General features: G+C 36.4%; 1 protein-coding gene across 2 annotated transcripts in view; it reads left to right on the top strand.

Annotated features, from left to right (window-relative positions):
- GABBR2 (gamma-aminobutyric acid type B receptor subunit 2) overlaps window positions 1-27,243 on the top strand; it is a 477,214-nt gene that overhangs the window by 224,780 nt on the left and 225,191 nt on the right. For both annotated transcript variants that reach the window (XM_040549353.1, XM_040549354.1), the window contains exons 5-7: window positions 7,719-7,784; window positions 14,621-14,812; window positions 15,900-16,136. In XM_040549353.1, coding sequence (XP_040405287.1) covers window positions 7,719-7,784; window positions 14,621-14,812; window positions 15,900-16,136 — 495 coding nt within the window. The remainder of the gene's footprint in view (window positions 1-7,718; window positions 7,785-14,620; window positions 14,813-15,899; window positions 16,137-27,243) is intronic.

A 27,243-nucleotide genomic window follows, 5' to 3' on the forward strand; every position in this document is an offset into this window, starting at 1 on the left:
TTCATGCCTAAAGCATCAGTCTTAGTCATATATATGAAAAAACTCTTGAGTTTTGGACTCAGAGCCCTTTTAAGGTAGATTATCATGTAGTGAAACACTGAGCATCCTTCTATTAGCTTCATAACATTCTAGATTGAATTATTTGCTTATAATAATTTGCATTATTTCATGTGAATAGTAGAAAAAAAGAGAAATTTGACAGAATAATTTAACATATCTCTCTTATTATAATGATTTTTTTGGTTCTTGACATCTGCTAAAATTAAAACTATATTTTAGCAATACTATGAAGTGCAACCAACAATAAACTAGACATAGGTGTTATGAATCTTATATTGCATATGAACATGAAAAAATGATTGAGCAGCAAGAGAAAGCTTTTTTAAATGGTGCTGATGGCATCAAATACATAAAATACATAATCAAAGCCACAATCCTGCAAATGCTTAAATATGTGTAGAACAGGAAAAAAATAATAATAGACTGAACACTATTGAAATACTGAAATTTAAACAAGGATGTCAACCTATGTAAGTTTAGGCCACTACAGAAACTAACTGGAAAAGGTCTGAAGCATGGTAAACTAGGTGTGCATTATTCCTACCTACTACAGATGCAAGTTTGAATGCTTAAAGTATAAGATCATGTTTATATGGAACCATATATGTGTGTCCAGTTTAAGCCAGTTTGTATTTCCCGTCTGTAGTTGAAAAGACTCCAGTATGTGTTATCGGTGAATTCCACATTTTTGGCCAGGTGTTTAACCCGTGGTATCAGAAAACTAAGAACTTTGAAGCCAGATTTTTAAACCAATAAATGATGTTAGAACAAGAACAGATGCATATAAGCAAGTGTGTTTAGGCAGGAGGTTAGAAAAAGCAGTGAGATTCCAGCCTTCCCATATGTCAACAACATATTGTTTGTTTTATAGGAAAGACCAGACGAGTCTATGAAACAATATTTTAAAGTTATCTCTTGATTTCCTCTGCAAAATGAATTACTACAGCAATAAATAAACATATATCTAGACAATCACTTATTCTTTATAGAAATATATGGTCACTTGTCCTTAGGTACATAACTTAGCTGTTCAATTCTGAAAATGCTCATTCTTGTCAAGGAGATGTAAACATAAGATTGGTAAACTGGTGTCTGTTTACTGTAATTGTGATGAAAATAGACAAAAAATACCTTTTATTTTAATAAACACAATTTAAATTAATTAATTTCAATGCAATATAGAATTTTGCAATGCAAAATAGAAATATCTAGTATGATTTGCAGAAATATATGTTCTATATTTTCCCTGGCAATGCATTAAGTTTTACTACGTATTGACTCCAGCCTCTTTGAATCACAATTGGAAAGTAAATTTAGGCTTAAGGATATCTTTAAAACTCATTTTTAAATTGTAGCTCAAAGAAAGGGATGTTGGAGGATATGCATTTGTACATCAACTTAAATATGCTTAAAAATTCTAAGCATGCACAGGCAAACTGCATGAGTAATAACACTTCTGCTTTCAACCGCCTTGTGTCTTGCATGTAGGACAAAAAAAATGCAATATATGAATTCCAATTGAACGAAACAGTTTCCATCTGATGTCCCAAATACAATAGATGTTTAGATTGCTGACTGAACATGATCTCATTCTAACAGTCAAGTTAATTAAATTTTAAAATTTGGGGCCAAGGACAGGTTTGGATGTGGCCTCAATCTAAGCAAGTGACATATGTGCTAACGTAGATAACATGGTGGTGGAGGTGGGAGCTGAAATCCTCTAGTTCACCTTCTCCACCAGTAATTCCATAGCTTAGGTTAGAGGCTCACCTGTAGCCCTGCAAATGGACATCCAGGCATTTTGGAGGCAGAACATGTGGATACCTGTATTGACAAAGCTACCCAGCTATGAGTAGATTTATTGATAACATCTTGACTGTCAGATACATGGTAAAGAATATGACAGAGTATCTGAGCAGTTCAATTTAGATATTTCATAAAGAGCTTGCCAAGACATTGACTCTTCCTGGCAGATGAGATATTGCAGCAATCCTTCTCTGGAAAGCTGTGTAATACAACATTGTGGTGTTATTCATTAGAAATGAGACAGATTAAAATCTGATCACAGCTCTGCAGGCTGAAAAAAAAAATAATAGCTGCCTATTCCAGCATAATGTACAGTGCTTAGAAACTGAAGAGGCTAAAGAGTGCCTCATATCCGGGATACCAGAAATGGCAGTGGAAGACAAGTTCTTCCTTTCTCCTTAGAGCATCTTAGATGTCTTGACCTTCATTGGCTTCAGGGTTTATACTACCCAGCTGCCAATACAGTGTACTACCCAGTGCCAAATACACTTTATATTTAGTGAATGAATAATATCCTCTCCTATAAGAAAGAAAGAAGGGAACAAGAGAGTCATTCACTTTTAAGGCTGTGTGGTAGTCTTCACTTATAAAACATGTTTTTATGGAAAGTCCAACATAACTGTGGGTAAATGAAATGTAACTGTTCTTAGTTTTCTTGTCTGAACTCTAGTTCAAAGGGTAGGAACGTATGTATTGCTTACTGAGGGACAAAGCTTAAATGCTGATATTGCTGCTCTAATCTCTGAGAAGCGTAACTATGACAGCTCACCATCTGGCAAATGGTCTAAACGCTGGTCTTTTTTTTTTTTTGTAAGTATAGTTTAGTGAGTTGCCTTCCCCATGGGATGTTTTTAATCTTCTCATAGATACCTGCCTAGTTCCATGAATTAAAACTTGTTCTGTCAAATATGCTTCAGTTCCATACAACCAATGTACAACTCTATGAAAAAGAAAGAATACTTAGCACTTGCTAGGATCCAGTGGATGGCCTCTTTGAATCCTACAAGAGAGTTGTGCTGTGTTAATTTGCATCAATCCTATGAGAGTTGGTGTAGGAGAATAGTGTATTTATGCCAGGAAATCATACTCGTTGATTTACCAGTGTGACCTAAGGAGGGAAAAAAATATGTGCCAGAAAGTGTCTGATATCTCTCTTTGCATAAGACTATAACGTGGACATATGTCCTGGTACATGAGCACTGAAATGAAACCAGTTCAGGTAAACTGCAGAGCAGATAAAATCTATGCATGGGATTTGAATTATGCCCAGACACATGAATTTGTAGCTTCAGTGTCTGTTTTACGGGACAGTCAGCAGTCCCAGTTCTGGCTTCAAATGGAACTAGGCTTATTTACCATACTGAATGCAATTCTTTAGGGACAAATCTGGGAAAAATGTGAATGGAAATGCAAAAAGCAGAGTTGGAGAGAAACAGGCTTGCTGAGGAGCATGTCATTGCACAGAGAAAGATGTTATGCAAGGAAGATGAAGAGCTATTGTACAGACTTTCCTAACTGACTTCCTTCTACATAAGTTCCTACATACAATTCTTAGTTAAATGGTTGCATGCTAAATTATTCACTCTTTTTAAACTGTAATCCATAAACCCCCCTACACTGCATTTTATGGCATTGTATTGATATCTGCATGGTTTATAAACAGGAGGAATCTCTTGTCATTTCCCTTCCAAAGCTAATCAACTAAAATAATAGAATATGAAACTGGACAAAGAAAAAGATAGTTAGCCAGATATTCACTGGCAGCTTGACCCTGCAATCCCATACCCTCCATTTAACCTAGCAACATCCTTGACTCATTCTGAGTATTCATCCCAAAGTACCTTTCTTACCCAGAGCGACATTCTGCTTCTCTGGTTTGTCTCCCTCAGAGCACCTCTGTCTAGATTGTTCTTCCATTTTCTTCTGAGAAAAGCTTGCTTTCTGAGATTGTGGTTGCCCTAACTGTTCCAAGAACTATTTGTCAACAAGAGCAAGTGCCAGATTCTGCACCCGGCATGGAGCAATCCTGGATGTATGTACAGACTGGGAATGAGAGGCTGGAGAGCAACCCTGTGGAAAGTGACCTGGGCATTCTGGTCAATGGCAAGTTAAACATGAGTCAGCATTGTGCCCTGGTAGCCAAAAGGGCCAACCGTGTGTGCTGGTTTTACTCGGGTGGGCGGCCGAGCTCCACCACAACCACTCTCTCACTCCCCCTCCTCAAAGAGGAATGGGGAGAAAATACGATGAAAAGGGCTCAAGGGTTGAGATAAGGACGAGGAGATTGCACAGTAATTATCGTGACGGGCAAAACAGACTCAGAGTAGGGAGATAGTAAGATTTATTACCTATTACTAACAAGCTAGAGAAGTGAGAAACAAAGGAAAGAAACCAAAAACACCTTCCCCCCCATCCACCCTCTTCCACCTCCTCCCACCGAGCAGCGCAGGGGAACGGGGGAATGGGGGTTATGGTCAGTCTATAGCGCTTCTTCTCTGCCGCTCCTTCTCGGTCACTGTTGTCCCCTGTGCTGTGGTGTCCCTCCCACGGGATGCAGTCCTTGCTGAACTGATCCGGCATGGGCTTCCCACAGGCAGCAGCTCTTCAAGAACTGCTCCAGATATGGGTCCGTACCGGGGGGTCCATCCCTCAGGAGCAAACTGCTCCAACCTGGATCCCCCACAGGCAGCAGCTCCTGCCAGGTCAGCTGCTCCTGCGTGGTCTCCTCTCCACGGGCTACAGGTCTGGCCTGGAATCTGCTCCAGCAGGGGTCTTCCACAGGCCACAGTCTCCGTCAGTGCAGGTCCACCTGCTCCACCGTGGTCTCCTCCATAGGCTGCAGCGTGGAGCCCTGCTCCACCGTGGTACTCCATGGGCTGCAGGTGGACAGCCTGCTTCACCATGGTCCTCAGCACAGGCCGCAGGGAACTTCTGCTCCGGCACCTGGAGCACCTCTCCCCCTCCTTCTTCACTGACCTTGGCACCTGCAAGGCTGTTCCTCACTCCTCTCACTCTCCCAGCTGCTGTGTGGCGCAGCATTTTTTTTCCCTGTCTTAAATATGCTCTCACAGAGGCACAAAACAACATCACTTACTGGCTCAGCTCTGGTCAGCAGTGGGGCCCTTACCAAACATGGGGCAGCTTCTAGATTCTTCTCACAGAAGCCACCCCTATGGCCCCCTGCTACTAAAACCTTGCCACGTAAACCCACGACACCGTGTCATGGGGTGCGTCAAGCACAGCATTGCGAGCCAGTCGAGGGAAAGGATTGTCTTGCTCTGCTCTGTGGTGTGCAGTTTTGGGTACCACAGTATAAGGAGGACCTAAGACTATTAGAGAGTGTCCAAAGGAGGGCTACAAAGATGGTGAAGGGTCTAGAGTACAAGATGTTTGAGGAGCATCTGAGATCCCTTGGTTTGTTCATCCCAGAGCAGAGCAGGCTGAGGGGAGGCCTGATGGCGGCCTGCAGCTCCCTCACGAGGGGAGCGGAGGGGCAGGCGCTGAGCTCTGCTCTCTGGGGACAGCGACAGGACCCGAGGGAATGGCATTGAGCTGGGACAGGGGAGGGTCAGGCTGGGTGTTAGAGAAAGATTCTTCACCCAGAGGGTGGTCAGGCACTGGGATAGGCTCCCCAGGGTCACAGCACTGAGCCTGCTGGATGAAATATTTGGACAGCGCTTTCAGACATAGGACTTCTTTTTTGGGTGGTCCTGTGTGGAGCCAGGAGTTGGGCTTAGTGATCCTTGTGGGTCCCTTCCAACTCAGGATACTCTATGCTTCTATGATTCTGTGTGCCTGGACGTACAAGATTTGGGTCTGAATGCTATTGCCAAACTGGTTGCACAGTGATGTTAGTATAAGACAATCTCAGCAGCCAGAAAGAATATTGAAATGGAGTAGGATATTTCTGGGGAAAAAAAATAGGTTGGACCGTACACTTTTCATAGTGCTTTACTATAAAAGCATATTTACTGTGGGAAATGTGTTGTGGCTTATGTGATAATCAGTTGGAAGTAATGTCTTAGGGCATGGTACCACAGGCGCTACTATACCTTCAGTTTGAAAGTTGTCTACAGCCAGTGAGCAGTGATGCTGCACATGCATTCTTACCCTGTACATCTTGCCTACAGCCTCTGGCACTCCTAATCTATGAGACAGCACATGTCCTGTGTTTTTTTTGTTTGTTTCTTTGGTGGTGGTGGTGTTATTTTTATTATTATTATTATTGGTTCTCATCATGTTATAAAATGAAAAGGAATTTATTCAATTTTAAGTTTAATAATTCAGTGTGTCACTTGTTTTTTTTCAACCAACCTACTATTTTTCAAATATTAAATATGTTTTTATGTTCAGAGAAGTCAAGCAGTTTGGAGTTCCAACAGTGACCAAAATGATTGCTAAAATGTGAAAACTAGAAAACATGGATGAGCTTTTTTGCCACTTACTTAATTCCTAAATCTACTTTTTGTCCTTACAAAGAATGTAATACTGTTGCTGACAGTGAGCATAATATATTTGTTTAGTTTCACATGACCTTCCTAGTTTTGTTTAAAAAGAATCTAATCTGTTTCAATAAGATTTATATTGCTTTATCAACCTGTGGCTAACTATAAAAATAAAGATAAGTAAGCTTATTGAAAATGCACAGGTTCAGAATAAGCAAAGCATATTATGTATTTTACCATTTTGACCATGCAAAGATAAATTTCATGCATTGAAGTGCAGAGGCATTATAGTATTTTTCTTCACTGTCCATAATGGTATTTTATACTGAACAGGAAATAAACATAGAAATTACCTAAACTGAAAATCTTTGATAAATTGATTTAATTAAAACTGGAATGTTTTTCACCACAGAAATTCACACTGAATCATCTGTTTCTTTTTTCCTTGGAGAGGGAAAGAGCTATTAGTAATTCTAATCCAGTATTTTATAAAAGAAATGAAAAATCATATTTGCTCAACCTATTACTGAGAACCCAGCTTTTGTGTGACATAAAAGGTAATATTAAGTTATAAAAAGCTATCTGTTCTTTGTTTTATAGAAGTTAACCATAATTTTTCACGTGAAAGAATGCCAGACCAGTTTCTCAAGGAATACTTAACTGTATGTGCTCCTGAATTTAGGAATATTTAGGAATATTTTGTTAATATACTTCTAAGTATGAAAGTAAAATGATTTCTTTTTAAGTCAGTAATACATTCTCAGTGTGATTCTTTTTTTTCTTTTTTTTTCTTTTTTTTCTTTTTTTTCTTTTTTTTTCTTTTTTTTTTTTTTCTGTTTGGATGTGGGAGGGAAAGAGGGATTGAAAAGGTGTTATAGCGACCGCAGAGGAGATATTGTATGAATAAGACCTTTTAAAGTTACCAAAAAGGGCATAATATGAACACATTTTATCTCACTTACAAATCTCCATTCTCTCATCTTCACGTGGTTAGTTTGTATAAACAGCAAAAAGTACGTTTTCAAAACATTTTCATGTTTTAATATACAAAATTAATATTAAAAGAAAAAATCTTGCAAGACATCAAAAGAGTATTTGGTAATTTAGTGTTTTGAGTAGTAATATTTCACAAGATAAACATTACAGTTTTTTTTGTTTTGTTTTGTTTTGTTTTGTTTTTTCTCATAAGTGCAATTGCTTAACCATTTTTTTCAAACACTTCAGCTGCTCCCTCTTGTGTAGTTTCAAGATCTTGAACTTGTAAAACATGGAATAGTTCTGAATGAATTTTGCTGTCTGCAGCTGTAATCTGTTCCAACTCTCCACATGATTTGAATGGCCAGCTGAAGCTGTTTCTGGAAAGGCTGTGACTGTATTTAACTTCCTTGCATCTTATTTAATCTACAGGGTAATGACGTTCGGATAATCCTTGGCCAGTTTGATGAGGAAATGGCTGTGAAAGTTTTCTGCTGTGTAAGTAAATATATGTAATTGCATATCTGAATAAAGATGTGATACATTTGAATAAAAATATATTTGACTATAAACAGTTACATATGCTTTGCTCCATTTCTGTTTCAATAAAATACTTTGCACTTGATTTTAGTGGAATTTAGGCACAGCCTTCATTGTTAGATTTTATTTCTGCTTTCCTGTTATGGAATTAAATGCCAGATTGAACTTCATGTCATGTCATAGGAAACACTTGTTTATCTAGTTGTATATGTAGCTACAGATGAAGAGAACTGCCAGATTTGCATCATGTCAAAGAGCTGTGCTCTGGTCATTAGGTCTGCATGTACGTATTTTTGCATGTTTTGCTCTGGAAGAATAAAAAAATTCAAACGGTTCCTCTAGAGGTTAAACAAACAACTCTAATTATTTCTGCTACCCAAAATGTTATTAATTGTATAGTCACCATTCACTTCCCACTTACTGTACATTTGACATATTCTTACTGAAAGAAAATATTGCTTTGTGAAGGTATACAGAATTTGAATTAAAAGAAATGTAGTAAGACCAGCATATATAATTTCACTGAATGTATCTTCACCATTTGTTTGTATGTATTTGAATGTGCTGCAAACAGTCTGATTGCCATTGAAAGAAGCAGGAGTAAAATGTGGATTTTTTTTTGTATCTGATCAATAAATAAATGAACCCCAAATAGGCAGATTGTAGTGGGCCTTGTTTTGTACTAGTATTGAATTATTAGTCTAAATAATCAGATTAATCCAGTATGAGCCAATAACACAAAGAATACAGTGGAAAAGCAATAATGATGACACTTAAACTTCAGAGGGTGTCTTTCAATGTTCACTTAGAGAAACAGAGTTGCCTATCCAAGCAAAGAAAGGAAAGGCAAATGTTCAAAATCTGAGTGCTACATGTGCCTCAGACATTGTTGGCTCTTATTCAGCATCTGTCCTAGTTGCTGGCAAAATTTGGAAAGGAGCTATTGCAGAATATGTCTGGAAGGAGCAAAATCTGTTTGCATCTAAAAGGAAATGGAAAGCATTATTTGGTTCTTCATTCTTCTCAGCTCCGATTGGTCTTTATATATAGATCTTTTTGTTCCAGCATTTAAATTGGATTGACAAAGATAATCTTCAATTTTTCCATTCCTGCAAGAAAGAAGGTTCTTTCCGTGGCTCACATCCTCCACAGATCTCTGGTGACTGGGCTTCATTTGCCCAGCCGAGGTGTCCTAATCACAGCTGTCTGCCAACCCAGTACTTGGCAAGTTTTTGACCTTACTAAGGCCACTTCCCTTAGTATGTTGTTGCTTTCCTCTACAGTTCTGTTCCATGTTTGTGTATCCATGAGGACACTGAAGAAATCCTAGAAATCCTCATGGGCAAGGTGTCTTCTTGTCCATACTCAGGATTGAAGAGTCTGAAGGACTTATGGCAGGGACTGTCTCTTGAACACAAAAGCTTGGTGCAGCTTTCTACAGGAACAGTTTGGTACTAACACAGAAAGCATGCGTAATTCAAGTTTCAAGAGTGACGGCTTCTTCTAAAGTACATTAGTGTCAAAAATAATAAGGTGGATTTTTTTTTTCTGGAGCGTGGAGAAAACCAGGAGATTATGTATTTATGCTTTAATAAATGTATTAATATGAGAGTTTCAGCAGGAGACTGAATGCAGGAGAGGGCAGTTCAAAGTAGGTCATTTATATATTAATACACTACAATGTGTCAGTAAGCTTGTTATTAGTCATAAAATATATTGTTGACTCATGCACTCCTACAGCTATGTATCTAAGGGCACAATAACTTAGTTATGTCAAGTTTTTTAACCCCCTTCCTCAGGTGTAACTTCAGACAGGTTGTGTTTGTGATTCCCTGTTATATTTTGAAGAATATAGCAGAGTTTTAGGTTTGTTAGAGAGAGGTGCTATTGTACCATTGGAAAATATATATATGCATTTCTGATAGTGGTTATAACAGGAATACTATTTGTTAATGATTTATGTAGGTGGGAAAGTCTTTAAAGTATACCTCGGTTTTCTGTCTGGATTCAACAGTCATACGCTGTGAGGTTTCCTCAGGACCTCCATTAGAGTTTATATGCTTGTTTTCATTTTACCTGGATATTCTTTGCACACACATGCATATACACACAAAGGAAGCATTGCACATAACTCAATGATAAATGGACTAAAAGGTAGCCTAATCCAGTGGGAAACTTTAAAAACATGACAGGACTAAATCAAGCCTAAGTGAACGTTAGCAGGTGTTTCCTATGATGGTTTACATAATCTAAGGTATTCATTTAACATGAGTGTCAAAAGCAGTTAGCAATTGTAGTTCTATGGGAAATCCTAGCTTTCCATTGTTTTCACCTCAGTGGGATGACTGTGATATTTTTTCATGGAATAGAAATAAGGGTATTTTGCTCAAAACTTAACAATTCAACAGCCAAACTGTTCAGCTATGTTGGACTGTTGTCAAGTTTTGTTTTGTTTTGTTTTTCATTTGAAATTGGATTGACATGCAACTGCACCATCTTCCCAAAGAAAACTTCAAATTCTGCAGAAAATTTGTCTAAAAAAGTTAGTGGAAATTTTTCCACATATCTTTAAGCCATAGGGATAATGCAGTATAGCCACATGCACATCAAGTCAGCCTAGCTGATACAATTATCTGTCTGAAGACAGTTAAAGAAGGTGAATATTACACATAGGTCACTGCATGAGCTTTGGGTGTCTCTTATAGTAAACATTTAATAATAACTAAAGCAAGGTTTAATCAGCCCTGTTGATACAGAAGGACTGGATTCTACTCTCCTTGAGCTCATAGAATTTTACTGCTGAGACTCTGCTTTGGAATTAAAGGCACCATTGATTTTTAATGAGAAACAAGTTCATGGCAATGCAGAAGTCTACAGGCATTTTGTAGAGGTGGAATGTAGGATGTGTCCATGCTGACATGACGGAAACATGATGGAAAGACAATGGGGGTGAGGTTTTGCAGCCACTTTTGCACAGTATACCAGTATTTGTTTCCTACACATAGAAAACTTTTTTACAGAGGCTGAGGTGATTCAGCTTTTTGATTTACACTTGATTCCAGATCTCAGATCTGCTATGTTGAAAGCAAAACTGGCTTTCTCTGACTACTAAGAGGTACTGTTATTTCTCACAAAATTTTGGGGGCTTCCGTATTACATATTTCCTACCAGTCTGTCTCTAATAGCATTCCGTATATGTGTTGAAGATGTGTATTTTAAATGAACACCAAATGTGCTATGCTCTGTTTTAGATATCATGAAATTTGAAATAAGGCAGCATCCATAAAATAGCTTGCAGATAAAATCCTAATGATATTCAGTGTAATGGTTCCATTAGCAAAGGCAAAAGCTCACTAAGAGCAAAGTCTTGTTTTTGAAGGGTGTAAAAATGGTTCCTTACAGAATTAAGTGTGTTTTGTTGTTGCTGCTGTTTTCTTTTAAACAACTGGAGCAGACTTTCATTTGCATATGAATGCAGATTCAGCACCAGCAAAGATAACCTGTAGCTTTTTATGAATGTGTTGCTCCTGTTTTGAGTAATGCAAGCCCATTGTACAAAACAATCAAAGGGAAGAATCAACATCCCTGCTGACACACTGAGAACCACTTCGCAGTTAAAGTTCTCTGCCACGCACAAATAATGTAGTATATCCTCTCCAACCTTACATCCCTTACAGTCTGATTAATAAATTAATCATTTCATAACTTATAAGTAATTCTGTTAATTAGCTTATTCTAAAACTAATTAATAGCAAGGGTCTCTTTAACAAGTGCATGGTGCCTGCTTGTCTGTTGTCCTGATTTCTTTATGCCCTTAATAGAATAAAACAATTTCTTCAAACTTGCTCTATAGTCATAATTAATCAAAATCTCCAGCATAATACACTTTAGAAATTAGATTTAATTTTGGCATATTATTAAAACCTGTTTGTATCTAATTCCTATAAGGCTCAGTTAAGCTTACATTTTAAAACTCATTTAAATAGTCAGCTAACCTTTAAGTATGGCCATTTATAAGTGCAAAAAAATGTTTCATTGATCATCTCATCTTTGGCTAATTTCTGGGCAGCAGCTCTGTTTGTTAATGTGAGTTTTTGAGAGAAGGAACAATGACAAAATAGGTGTGTGTAAAGTGCTGAGCCAGAGCTTCTACCTCACCAAGCATTTTGCGATTCCAAAATATTTTATTTTTTTTTGTTCTAAATAAGTATCTTTTTATGGATTCAAACAAGAATTTAAAGGTTTTATAAAAAAATACCAAATTCAGTCTCACAAGGGCAGAAAATACTGAGGATATTTCCCTAGATGCTTGGCTGTAATCAGAGTTCTGTAGCCTGCATAGGGCATACAGGAAGGATTGGGGAAGATACTGTAACTACTTTACACTGTTCTGATAGCATTTGTAAACCTTCTTTACCCTGCTCTTGTGTGCCAATTAATCTTCCTTATAGAATCTAAAACCTGTAAGAGGTGATCTATGTGCATTCAAACAGCTCAAGAAAGATCCATATGTTTCATGTCAAGGAAGTGCATCTTTTAAGCATCAGAATCATCTCCATGCAGCAGAATCAGCAGGGAGGAAACTGTGGGGCAAACAACCAAAACAAACAAACCAATCAGCCAGCCAACCAACCAACCAGTATTTTGAAATAGAAGTCTTCTTTAAGCCTAAGCACTAGTTGTGCTATCACTGGAAAAGTGACATGGTGCTTAGCTTTAAGGGAATTAATTTTGTTCCTCCTCCTTTTGGCTTCCTCAGATCACTCTTCCACCTCTGTCATTCCACCAGATCTCAAAGGAATAGCTGCCAGAAAGTTTCACTGTAGTCTTGTTGGGCATGATCCCTCATTTTCCAGGACAGAATTTCTGGCCATTTGGAAACTTAATTTTTACACAATATCCCAGGCCATTTACAGATTATTTAGAAGACAGACTCAAGTGCTCATGCAAACAGAATAATTCCAATAGCTCCAGGTTCAGGATACTTCATAGCTAATAATGCCCTGCAACATATGGTTTGATACTTCAATCTGTATAGAGCAGAGGAAGCTGTCAAATCTTGCCCTTCTCTAAAAGTGCCATTCAGTGTTAATTTGTGTCCTCGGTGATTTGAAAACTGACAATTAAAAGACACTATATCACTGAAAGGCCTTGAATCACCTCATTGTGTAGCAGAAACTTGTTTGGACGTCAAAACATATTGCAGGATGGAATTGCTATTTTCCTCAAAGCTGGACATGGGATGCAGTGTCACTGTATCAGTAGAAAGAGCGGAGATGGGCAGGAAAACAAAAACAGATGTATTTCTGGAAGGATAGAATTAAAGAGAGAGAGAAAGACAAGTAATTTATGTGGATTGTATAATAACATATGAGATGGCAAACACTGGGTTTCAGACCAGGAGCACTTTTGAGCAGCACTGTATACAAATGCATGAAATTTGATTTTGGCTGAACATCAACTCTTGCAACCAGGGGCCAAACAAAATTGCTTTGTGCATAATGGATTTCTGAACTGAGTTGGCACCATTATAACAGATTTCAAGCCCAATTTTAATTTTAGTATTAATGTATTTAGGAGGCTTTCCTATGTTGTATTTCTTGCTATTTATCTTTATATATCTGATAGGCTTTGGGGAAGATCTTTGGGATACTTTTCAAAACAGTTATGCTCTGAGTAACTAATATTTCCTCTTTGCATTCCCAGAGTTTCCTCCTTCTACTGCTGTAAAGATTCTGTAAAGAGTTAGAGGCTTTCCAGTTAAGAACTTTAAAGTTGCACCATGTATTTCTAAAAACTGGATATTTTATCTCATAAGTATGTCTTGTATCTCCAATATTGCTTACATTAAAACCAAATAAGCATAAAAACTGCTGTTTGAAATCGAGTCTACCTGAAGTGTCAAAAGAAAACTATCTAGTTACAAGACAGCGAGAGAAACATCTGAGATAAAATTTGCTAACTTTAATCCTAGAACATTCTTCACAATAAAATATCTATTGTGAATAGATCAGCTTTTAGGTACACCAGCATACGTGCCTATTAAGAAAATATTTCTGTTTCCTGTTATATGTATCTTCTGTGTATTTAAAGGGGATAATCATCATCTCAGTATCTTGAAGTACAATGGGCTGTATTCAGTATTCAAACAATCTAGAATTTCACCTGAAGAATTTTCATGCTGGAAAAAAAAATCACAGAGGTTTGCTTGCTTTATCAGTTGACCATTGATTAATGCTCATCAGAAGAAAGTGTTTACTTAATGTCCCTGTGGTCTCTATTTTATCACAGTCGTGCCATTCATATTTGCAGTGTTGGGATTTGATGGTGTCTAGGCTCCACGTTTTCTTGCTTAACCTCACCCTGTTTTATGTGCCTTTTAGCCTGATAATAATTTAGCTTAAATATGTTAGCATGGTGGTCCTACCACAATGTAAAAGCTGTTATGTAAAATTTCTTATGGAAACATGGTGCCTTCTGCCAGTGTTCCTCTTTATCTCTCCTGGTTTTAGAATCCATTATTTTATTCCTCTGATTTTGAATAAATGTTCTATTGGAAGCAAAATAGATTTTATTGAATTTTCTTCTCATGACCTTAGTTTTAAAGACAGGAATCTTCAGGAAAGAGGTATTCATTGTCAGCAAGTAATTATTCTAAACTGCTCTAAATACTTGTGTGTTCTTCAGTCAGGCCATTACTTCATTAATGATGAAAAACACAATAAACAATATTCTTTATGTTTAATATGTCTATTAAAATATCTATTAACCTTTCTATTTTTCTTTCATTGTAGGCTTATGACGAAGAAATGTATGGCAGCAAATATCAGTGGATTATTCCAGGGTGGTATGAAAACCTTTGGTGGGAATCCTGGATTAATTCCTCACAGTGTCTCAGCAAAAATCTTCTTGCAGCCATGGAAGGTTATATTGGAGTGGATTTTGAGCCTCTCAGTTCAAAAATGATAAAGACCATATCAGGAAGGGTTAGTTTTTTTCCTCCAGCTATATTTTTATACAGTCAGTAGTCTCACAACATCATGGCACAATAAAGCATGGAGGAAAAAGGTCAAGTTACAAGGTGCTTCTGCAGAGTTGGCGTTCATCATAGTTATTCTCTTCTTTCCATTGATTTGCAATTTCAAAATATTTAGAAGTCAATTCCAATGCATCTTATGCATCCCCTGTATGCATCTTACAGCTAAGCATACAATAAAGCTTGAATTAGAGTCTGCAATATTACATGCTGTATCGTGGCAAATCAATATAACTGAGCACAGAAATAGAAAACTCTTATGTTTGTCCCTAATCCTGCAAATATCTAATTTCATTGGTGATATGTAACTCAGAACGGGGGGCTAGGGTTGGGGCTTGCTTTAAACATGTAAATATGTGGCATTTCCATAAAGTACATAATACTTTATCATAGAACAAATGCATGCAAACTCTAGCCAATGAATAAACATGCCTGATTTTGCTGCTTTTCATCTTTTTTCATCTGTTGTCTTTCATGCCTTGCTGACTGAGCACGAAAGGGAACTTTACCAAAAGGCTATTCATCATAACAGAGCACACCATAAAGAGCATAGTAAACTTGTAAAATGTACACAAATTGCCACTTAAATAATTGCACATTAAGCAAATAGTCGCTTAAGTAAAAATTAATTGATTTGCATTATCCTATAGAATGTAATCAGAGCAATAATTTGCAGGGATACAGACTTAATATGTTCTGGTATTATGGCTCACCAATGTGCACCCTAGGCTGACAGCTTTGGTTAAACTAAAACTTTCTGTATGAAAGCAAAACAAACAAAGTTGTTCTTCATACAGAGAAGCAGAACAACTGCATTTCAGTCTTTTTGTCTCCTATATCCCCCTTCTGGCCCCACCATCAGTCTGTAACTCAAGCGGCACATGTTTCTGGATTTTTTTGCTTCTTTCTTTGGTTGCCTTTTCTATATTAGTCATGCAAACATCTAAATTGGAGCACGCAGTTCATGGTGTAGATTTGGACCCAAATCTGTAAAATGTTAAGTTTTGAAGTAAGACTGAAATTTTTCTCCTCTGCAGACTCCACAGCAATATGAAAGGGAATACAATGCTAAACGAGGTGATGGGCAATCCAGCAAATTTCATGGTTACGCCTATGACGGAATATGGGTGATTGCCAAGACTCTGCAGCGGGCAATGAAGTATCTCAATGCCACTAACAAGCACCAAAAAATTGAAGATTTTAACTATACAAATCACAAACTTGGCAAAATTTTTCTGGATGCTATGAATGAAACCAACTTCTTTGGAGTAACGGTAAGTCCAAAACAGGTATTTATGCGGTGGAAGGAACTTGTGGCTTTAAGTCAGTAGCTGAAGCAAACATTACATTTTAAATACTCAAAAAAAAATAAAAAATAAAAAAGAAAGATAGCTCTGTATTTCCTTTATCTTCAGAGATTCCTCAGTTCTACTTTATCTTCACAATTAATGCGAATGCCTTAAGACTCTTGTTCATTACCACCTTGTGGTGCCAAGAGATGACACTGTTCCATTACTCAGTTATCAGATTTTTAAGTATGGATGTGATCTGAATTAACAACTCAGATCTGTCTTAAGTAAACCACTAGTGTTGCAAGCTGCAGTAACATTTTTAAGTGACTGTTTTCACAGCTGAGGAGTAGCTGGGGTGTGTTCTGAAAACACCTATTTCCCCCATCTTTTATTTTCAGTAATAAGTTTCAGTAATAGTACACTAATGTCTCCAACTCCAGTGCTGTAAATCCTAAAAAATCCTCCAACATATTTCAGTAACCATTTACCTGTATTTAAAATTCGTATTCTTTCACAGTCAAGTACAAAGCATGACTATGACTGAAAAGTTGGTCACATGTAGTAATAATCTCATTCTGTTTTCAATTGCACCATTGCAAATTCATAGTAAGGTTTTTTATTTTTATTTTTTTTTGCATTGCTTCTATTTTTTTAGCAGAGTAAAAGAGGCAATAAGGAGTGTAGCCCTAAAACTTCTTAATTGCTTAAACGTATCTGAGACATCAGTCAGAAGTTAAAGGAACAAACATGTTGAAGAGAGTCTTCAGAGCCGTACTCCGTCACCAAGAGAGCTGAGCAGACTTCATTTCAGGGAGAATGGTCTTCACACTTTCCAATAATGTAATATATGTAGTAAATAGTAAATGAGAGAAGCTCCTAGAACCCATTTTGTTATGCCACATACATGGCCTCCTACATAGTTAGATAAGGAAATCGGAGTTTCGAAGAAAAGTGTAACTCAGTGGTGCATGCAAGGAATGCTTTTAGGAATGTCTCTGCAGCAAGAACATGCAGAGAACTGGCATCATTTCTGCCACTGTGCAGTAGCTTGTCACATTCTGTCCCTGAGTTAATTTAAATTGTCTTGGATATCAGTAAACCTCAAAACATGTTGAAGCGGCAGAACTAAGGCTGTCATACATGTCACAAATGGTTTCAAGGAGGAAATGTCAAAGTATAGTTATGAACAATGAAGCAGACTCAACTTTTTGGTGTCCGTATTAATTGCTAAAAATGACTGGTATGTATCACAATGCGACTGAAACTAATTTAAGATTTGTAAATAATAAACAATCATATGGCGAGGCAATACTAGAATCTAGTTGCCTGTACAATATATTTTTTGCCTTTTTTTTTTTTTTTTTACACTGCGTTTGGCTGAAGGCTTCAGTAAAAGAATTGTGCAGTTCTGGGGTATCCTGTTGCATCCATAGCAGGACCGGATCTTTGATAATTCTGTCAGTCAGTGGCAGCTGTAAACCAGACAATACAGGGACTCAAACGTGAGTCCTGAGTTACTCCAGGCACAGTATCTGTCAAACTGTAGAGCAGCCATGTAGCTCCTTTAGCTTTTTTTTTTTTTTTTTTCCCTTGTAACCTTTTTGCCTGTTGTTTTTGTCCTGACAGCCCATTATGGTAAATTGATAAATCTCATTAGCACTGCTTAATTACCATTTTATGACTAAACCCCTACCCTTCGCCCAGCCTCTTTCCACCCCAGAGGGAAAAAAAACAAACAACAACACAGTAAAACACACATGCACACAAACCCACACAAAACACCGCTAAGATGTAGATCGGTCTTTTTTATTACTTTTAGAGACACCAGCAAAAAAACAAATATGAACTGTCTCTTTTTACAGAGGGAATGAATCAAAGTTTTGCCAAACATATTCAATCACATTGATAAACTTTGTTTCTTCAGGTATAATGTTTTCTAAAGCAGTTACTGCAGGATTATTCAGTGTGATTAGTACTTGTCTGAGGAACTTAATAAAATGTTTATTTTAAAGATTGGTTCACTAAGTCACTGTGACAATGCACAGACTAAATATATATCAGTGATATTGATATTGATAAACATAGATTATATTTGTGGTTTTTTTGAGTACTTAGCAATATTAAATTCACTTTCTGTTTTCTAATCTGTAAAGGGTCATGATTCTTGTCCCTATAACACGTTCTTAAAAAAAAAGTTAAGGAGAGAATAAAATCTATACCAGCTACACTTTCTTGGGTTTTAATTAGATCAAACAATACTTAAGGTTTTTCTAGAATGTGTGAAAAAGAGTTTCATAGCAGACCTTACAGTTCTGCATTGCAATGTTCAGAAAGTTGAAGGAACAGATTGAATCCTACCAGAAATATTTTTAGACTTTATATTACTCAGTCTAATAAATTGCTGTCATTTTTGACCTACTTTAAAACTTTCATGGGAACAGAATCTTTAGGTCTGGGAGTGCCAAACTGCATTTTAATATTTTTCCAGAAAAATATTTTTGAATAAAATTTTTACAATTTATTTTTAATAACTTATCCTAAACAGGAAAAGGATATTCATTTGTTCTAGAGAATCATCTATGCCAAATATAAAATGAGTTTCTGAAAGAAGAAGTAAGAGGAGGGGCTAAATATGATCAATCTTTAACACCTCATCCAATGATACAGTAAAATATGTTGTTAATGATTAAGTAAGAAGAGAAGGTAAAGAAGCTGTAGACAAGAATCTAAAAATGCAAAATCTTAATAAAGATTCAACTTTCATTATCTTTCTGTCCATATATCAGAAACACTGTCACATCATAAAAAATAAATCCTTTCATCCAATATTAATTTTCTTTGAAATTATATACAGTAAAACACAATAAATATAATCATTGTTGAGTAGTGGGTTTTGTGGTGTTGTTGTTGCTTGTTTATTTTTGATTTATTTTGATAACAATTTTGAAATTTTTTGTTGGGAGTGAAGCGTGTAAGTTCCTGATTATAGAGAATGTCTTTTTATTTTTTAATTTTTTTCCCCTGTTTTCTGGTCTTTGATCTTTTTTTTTTTTTCTTTTTTTTTTCTTGGAGACAGGATTTAGAAAACAGTTTAGGTTTAGAAAATAGTTTAGGTTACTGCCCAAAGGCTTGACAGAACTAATCTTCCTTTTGAGCACCAGAAGTTTCGTACCTAGATGTTACTTGTGCTGTTTTACTGTTAGAAACCTTGGTGGGAAAGAAAATTGTAGGTATTCCTTAAACATCGATGAAGATTCTGCTCATTCTCCACATTTTTTTTCTTTTCTCTTAGAAAAATGGTTCCTTTTCTTATTTTTCCACTGTGATTATCTAACTTGTAGTTAAAGACATTACCATACAATGTTGTAGTGTATTTGGAATATAGACCAAGGAAACAAGTATTATTTGGTGTTTTATCAGGAAACAGTACTATAGTTATCTGCTACTATTTTTTTAAAGGCTAAGTCGGATACTATTGTTAAGGTACAAAAGAACTTTGTGATGAGAAATGCAATATGAACAAACAAAAGACCTGCAGAGGATGTTCCTATAATACTGTTAGTCTGTATATCCTAATTCTGCACACAGATCCACTGAGGTCAGGCCTTTTCAAACTGCATAAGGCATTGTGGGGTTAAAGCGGTCCAATTGCAACTACCAACTTCCAGGATAGGAGTCCTTTTGATACAGGACTAGGTTTAATTTTTTTTAATTCCTTACCTACCAGAACACTTACTTTGGAGAGTTACTATAACAAAAAGAATCCTCTGAAAGGATTTTGGATATTTTTTCCCTGCTTTTCTTAGTCAAGATAAAACTATGTAAGCTGAATGCAACCCTGCCACCTGCATGATTTATAAACCACCGGATGTCTGTCAGCTTGCTAAATATATCCCTATCCTCTTCTCAAATAGTACACATTATTTCTGGTAACCTAAGTGACAGAAAATGAAAGAAAAGAAGTATTCACACAATTTATTTTGACCTATTGTGGATGTCTGAGGAACACCCTTCTATAATTAGTAGATCCACTAGAGGTTATTTAGAGCTGGAGAATTTGCTGAGGTCTCTGTTGAAATGTTACTGGTTTGAAGCAGTGCAGAAAGACAAAATGATAAGAAACAAAATTTGTATCTGTGATACCTATATATTTATATACCAATCATATAGCGGTTAATAGCATACTTCCAAAAACATGCCCATCAAATGCGTGAAAAATAAAAAGTATTTTCCATGGAGCTAGAATAATTCTAAAGCGACATCCTTTTTCTAAAGAATTAAAAAAAAAAAAAAAGTCTAACAAGACTAACTTTATTCTGTGTGATATTTACATACTATAACTTGGAAATATGATAATTAGTGAAGAATTTGAGCTGTCTTTCATGAGGGCTTTTGTGGATACTGAGTCATACTTAGTGCATACTGAATCAAAATCCATCTAGAAGGTGGAAGGATTTATTTCAGTCTTTTTTTTTTTTTCTTTTTCCCCTTTTTAAAGGCTATGGAGGTTTACACAGTAACCTTAGAACTACAGAAATGATGATATTTGTTTGGAAAAAATGTTTTTCTTGGAAAGATTAAATACCATTTTGTTTTCAGAATGGTAAATGTTTGTAGGGGTTCTGTGGGGTAGCCAGGTGGTGAATTATTCTTAAAAAATGCCTTTTACAGATTTATTTTTTTTTTCTTGTATAATCACTTCACCTTTGGCATTTGTTCCCTGTGGTCGTTGTGGTAGGGTATTCTGCTGCTTGAGTTTATTGCTGCTATCTGTGATTATAAATCAGGCTTCAGAATTATTAATTTATTTCTCATCCTTGTGGCCTTCTATTATTTGTGTGTAATGGAAAAAGAATTACAGTGGAGGAGAGATAAAATTAAATACAGTGTTGTATTTCCTTTTACATCAACCAGAGTCTCTGTAGCACAGTAAGATAAAATTCCATCACAGTAGCTGCTGAACAATTGAAACCACTGCCATGAAATAGCTTTCATGCCTGTCTCTGGCATCCCGCATTCAGATGGATCCAGTCATGATTCAGAACTGGAAATGTTTATTGATATGAAGTTTATTTCATGTTTTGATGCTGATTATTTCTGAAGATTGATTTTAGCAGTCCGCCTCCACTTTCCAGGCTTCAGCAGCTATTGTGTTGTCCAGACATCTCAGAAATATAGGAGGTATTAGCATCAGAATAGCAACAGTGAGAACGTATTTATTTCATGGCATCCTGGAAAAAAACAATGCTCCCTAGGCCTATGAAATTGAGAAATACCTGGATCCATGGCAGAGAATCAGATGAAATCAATTAGGACTTTAGCCAAGTGAGTTTATGCTTAATAGGGGAGTCTAACAAACATTTCTGTAGTGACATTGATCACTGTAATTAATTTTGCTTGAATAGTTCAGTATCAAGACTTTAGAATTATTTATACCTTTTATACCTGGAGTCTAAATTTTCTTCCTTCCCTCCTTCCCTCCTTCCCTCCTCCCTTTCCTCCTTCCCTCCTTCCCTCCTTCCTTCCTTCCTTCGTCTTCTTTGACATGGCTAAAGCAAGGCAGATAGTAAAAAAGTTGGATGAGGAGCTAGCTCCTTGTTAACGTAGGATTCTGCTTTCAAAGTACATTTAATTTCATAAAAGGCGGGAGGAGAGGGTCTAGTGTGCAATGTAATACCTAAGTCTATAGAAATATCTCTCAGTGTTCATGTTTCTCATAGCATTCTTTTTCATGTTCCTTCAAATTTGACTTTGTCTTAATTTTCAGCACTTGAAAATTTACATTTGGCCATTATCCATAACTGGGTGATTTGAGGGACTTCAATAAGATAACAAAATGTGGTTTGGCAACTATAGGTGCATATATACTTGTATACATACACTTGCATATGCTCATAACCCTTTCCAACTATTGGCAGATCTCAGTTTTGTTGACACCTGACACCATGGGTTATGAGCGTGAACCACTCTGAACTTAATGCCTTGTCTTTCCTTTTGATTTTTCAGAACTTGCCTTCTGTGACAAGCTTTCTTGTGTAGCACAAGAAAGAAAAATACTTGGGGTCTGGCTGCATAAAAGACCTCCTACATCTCTTTGTGGCTTTCCTGAACCTTAAATCTGAGCTTCCCTCAGTGCAGTGGAGATAAATCTCTTACTTCCTTACTCCCTCCTGACTTCCACTGCATTGTCCAACTCAGATGAACAACTGAGAGTGCTATAAAAGGTTGAGGGAATAATTTACTCTCGATACAGCCAAGTCATTTATAGGAGACTCCTCCAAATAGAGAGCTGCTAAAGTAAGCCATCAGCAAGCTTGCATGGGGTCATAAATAATGCTGGCTCATTAGGAAAATTCAGTGCAAATGTTTTCATCTGCCAACAATGTAAAACTGCATACAGAAGGAAATCCAAACTTCTAAAGTGAAAACTGAGATTAACTGTGACATTTCAAGATTAGCCCTCAAGCTAACCAGCAGTTGATGATTTGATAGGTATAGTAGATGGCAAATAAAAAAAGCTTTAGTCTGAAGTTGTAGAACACTTGTTACTGCATCTGTCACTCTAATAGGTGGATATTTGATGAAAATAAATGAACAACATACATTTACAGAAAAGCTAGTAAAACGTTTTCTAAGATCTGGATCTTAGCTTCCTTTCTCCTATATTTAGTTCTGTCTTAATCTAGACAGTGTTTAACATAACACAAAATATGCCCTGAAACCTGTTTTGTTGCTACTATGGATGCAACTAACAGAAATACCTACAAATAATAATAAAGAAAAAACGCTCTAGTGAAAGTAATTGTGTTTGTGTTTCTTCAGGCTTCTGAAAAAAATAAAGTACATTTCAGTACTTTCAACACACTGTTTTTACTGAAGTGTGCTTTGATTTGTACCTGCCTGCTTACAATCCACCTTGATTTTTTTTTTTTACTGTTTTTCTGTTCTATATTGTTTAAAGTTGAATGATGAGAGATTGAAGAAAAGATTAAATTTATGAAATTTGGAAGCTCTCCAGGTCAGCAGTTAAGCTGGGAGAAGGTGTCATCACTTTTAAAAACAGTTTTCAAAATAACGTCTTCCAGTTGTTTTTATCTGAGATTGGTATAGAGGACCATTAAATATATACATATATTTATAATATATTGTGTATATATAATCTATATATATTTATGATATAACATATATAATATATTTATAATATACTTATTATATATATATATATTGAAAGAGTGGAAAGATATACATCCTGCACAACCAACATAGGAACTGTGAGTTCTGGTATTACTTGCATAAGTAGGAGATTGTTTTTCCTGATAGTTAAATGACCTCTTGCACTCCATTTAGACAGAAGTACTAAATAAGTAAGGTGTTCTTTTGCCACCCCCTCCAGCATATGGTGGAAAACGAAGGAAAAATGTTACACAGCTTCTGTGTCCTACACAGGTCGTTAGAAGAAATAGTAAATACTGTTCAGGTACCTTTTTAAAAAGGGTGACAGGATTTAAAAAAATAATAATAATAATAAAAAACACTTACGGAGAAGTGACCCTCTTGCAGTAAGTGTATCAATGAAATATCATCTCTGAAAATTAATACAAAACCCTGAGTAGCTCTATCTACCTATACTGTGACTTCAAACCTTGCCAGTAACTTATGATCAAAGTCAGCTGACACATCAGTGTGCATCTCTGGAGCTGATCTCATATCAGCAAAAGAATATACACCGCATCTCTCTGTGGTCCATGTCCAAGAGAGCAGAAAAGAGTTAATGGTTTGCAATATATGCTGTAAGAACTGTTTTGGCAAAGTCTCTGCTGCAATTATAATTCCAAATGGAAAATATGGTGCAAAATTTTGACAATGTTGACAGTTTCTAACAACCAGAGGTTGTGAAATATAGCCATTTCTTTAAGTGAAACTGTGTCTGTAAGCTCTCAAGAATGCACTAGGACACTGCTGTTAAGGGAGGTGCAGAAGGAAGGTGAGGGTTGATGGAAAAGAGAAAGTCCCAGATGCTTTAATTGCCCAGGGACCTGATGCAGTTCTTGGTATCTGTGGTAGCACATAATATGACAAGTAAAAATTATGTCAAGCCCCTTTCAAGTATTGCCTGCAAAGGCAATACTGACCCTGATGAAGAAGCTGCAACCTCCTGCCACACATGGAAGAATTGTTCATCACGGGGTGAAATACACCAAAAGTGGTGTGTATGGCTTTAGAAATACTGGATACTGCAGGCTGTGGGATCTGGATGGGGAGACCCTGAGAGAGGGTAGCTACAGATTATATCCATAACTATGTCCCCCCACCTCCTCTCACATACACACCTTTTCTTTTTTTTCTCTCTTTTTTTTTTTTTTTTTTAATTTTAACAAGTCTGGAATAGAAGACTACAGGAGAAGGTGTACTGGGGAGAATATAATGGGAAAGGAAGAAATTTCCTGGAAGGCTTTTATACAATCTGCATCACTGAGCAGTTCTGAGCTTCCATTCTCTAGTGTACCTTGTTCTGCTTTGTTTAATAGCGCATAGAGTTTAATGAGCATCATCTCACCTGACTGTGCTTCTCTTGAAGATGATTTTACTGTCCTTGTTGAGAGCAAATCATTAACGGAGTACATTCGTTCCAAGGAAATATGTCCAGATATAGACATATCTGTATGGGCTGTGTGTTTACTAGATGGGCCATGTAAGTGTTTATTAAATGGAGCTTGATGGTCCTGAAGAGCCAACAAAGCTCTTTTATGGTGAGCTGGCAGATGGTGTATGAATCAAACAGGTCTGGGCTGGTGCAGGCACAGCTGAACTGTGTTTCCAGGTGAGATTTTTGCAGATGATGCAATGACATTTAAGCAGAGATCTATGAATTAACGACCTTCCAGAGTAACAGTGGTATTCAGTGGTATAGGTATTCCTGCATTTAGTGTTGCAAAGAGAAGAAATAAAAATATATGGTGAATTTAGGAATGCTACTGCTTCTGTCTGCTGCAGCTTCATTTAAATGACAAACAATGACATCTTCCGTAGATGTTCCCAAGCTCTCAGCTGCCCAGTGGTTTGGGGATGAAATTCACCAAACATTGTGCAGCCTTCAGTTGCAACTTATTCTTTCAGTATGCTTAATGGCTGAAGCAGCAAGATTAGTTTTAGTTATCCTGCATTGGCCTCAGTCTGCAAACTCCTTTACCTGCCTCTGGTTTATCTTGCCTCCTCCTAGAAGAGATCATTGCATACGTAACTGAATTTGCTCAATTAAAAACCACTATGATGGTTAAAAACCATCTCAGTTAAAAACCACTATGATTGTAGAAAGAACATATTTTAAAAGTGGTATAAAACTGAATTCCTGAGTGCTTGAGGAGATTGCAATTCTTGTTGTATTTTCCACTGGAACAGATGTTAGCCCTGCTGCCTTGGGATTGTTCCAGCTCTGGTAATTCCATTATGTGTACCTAAAACTCTCGCTGAGATTTCAGGTGGATAAGGAAGTTATTATTTACTAGCTTTATACCAGGACTCTTTTGGGATAATGCTATAAAGATGCAAAATAGTATTTTAGTATTATTGCTCTCACTTCTTTTATTAGACATCATATTTTATTATTATTTCCCTGTAAAGGCAAAATATAGCAAGATTTTACTGGTTTTATCCTGTTCCTGTTGCAGTCAGTGGCAAATCTCTTTTAACTTCATTGTGAGCAGGAGGAGGTCCTTACCTAGCAAACTGCTTTAATAACTAACTTGTGAACATAACTCAAAATATTATTCTAAAATCCTTTTCACTTACAGAATTTGTTTTTAAAATGCTTCCAAAATGCTTTCTAGAATTAATGAATACATTTTAAGAGTGCTGATCTGTTGTAGTGCTGTGAGTTAGTAATGAATGATTAGACACAAGAGCTTGTTCAAGCACACTTGGAGAATGCCTCTAGATAGTGTGCTATGTGGAATTACATAACTCAGATGTCAAATAACTATGAGCGATGGAAATAATGTGGTGGAGTATAGCAATTTACAAAGTAACATCTACTGATGCCTATAAAAGGCTGCAACTTCTAGTGTGGATTTTGTAAATCATAAAAATGCTGAATATTTTAGTGATCAATTGCACTCATATATATTCTTTTGGCACAACACTGTAATTCTCAACTGTGTATCAGATATTTGAGTATCTGAAATAGTAATATGGAAAAGGAGAAATCTCAGAGCATACAGAGAGTATCGTGAAGGTCGAAGCAATAGGAAGACTATTCATATACCAGTTTGTGAAAATCTTCAGAATAAGTTTTTTTTTACTGTTCGTAGAGCTGTTATCATACTACTTTAAAATCTCAACATCAGTTTGGCTTTGTTATAAGTATTGAGAGTGTAAAGAATGATTAAAACATGTAAATGAGAAATATGTTTCTAAATATGTCCAAATCTTAAAGCATCTTTCTTAAAGAAAAGAAATGACAACATATAAAGTAATTCTAACTTGCATTCTTTTTTGTGCTTTACATTAGTGCTTTGGATCCTCTGGGAAAAGAAATAAAATTAATGCTTATGATAATTTTTGTGTTATATGTACAATGATTGGTTGATTTATATTAATTGGACTATTTCTCTCTGTTGCTGAATAGTTGCATGACAGTCTTTTTAATTTATATTTTGTTTTCACCTAGGTTACTCTATCAATGGGCAATTTAAAAACTTTATAAAAAGTAATCTTTTTCTGGCTTTATTGAAAGTGACCCACACTGATGTGTGAAGAACTGGAATTTAGCCTGATAGGATTTTTTATGTGCACCTAAGAGCAAAATTTTCCCTTGGGTAATTTTTTGCAGTGTGAATTTTTTACTTTCTGGCCAGCAAAAAAATTAAACATTTAAAAATGTATTTTAATTCTGTGTTCATACTACAGTACTTCTGAGATTTTGGCTTCACCAATTAACATACTCTCTGCTGTTGTTAATCTTTATGACAGCTCAAGGCAAAAATATTCCTTGAATATAGAATTTTGCTGAGTATTATGAAACTACCTGTAATATTAAAAATGGTGTTATTAGCTGACTTAGTCTGGAGAGGCTCTGAAGTTTTCAGGTCTG

This window comes from Cygnus olor, chromosome 2 (assembly GCF_009769625.2).
Source record: "Cygnus olor isolate bCygOlo1 chromosome 2, bCygOlo1.pri.v2, whole genome shotgun sequence".
Classification (NCBI taxonomy): domain Eukaryota; kingdom Metazoa; phylum Chordata; class Aves; order Anseriformes; family Anatidae; genus Cygnus; species Cygnus olor.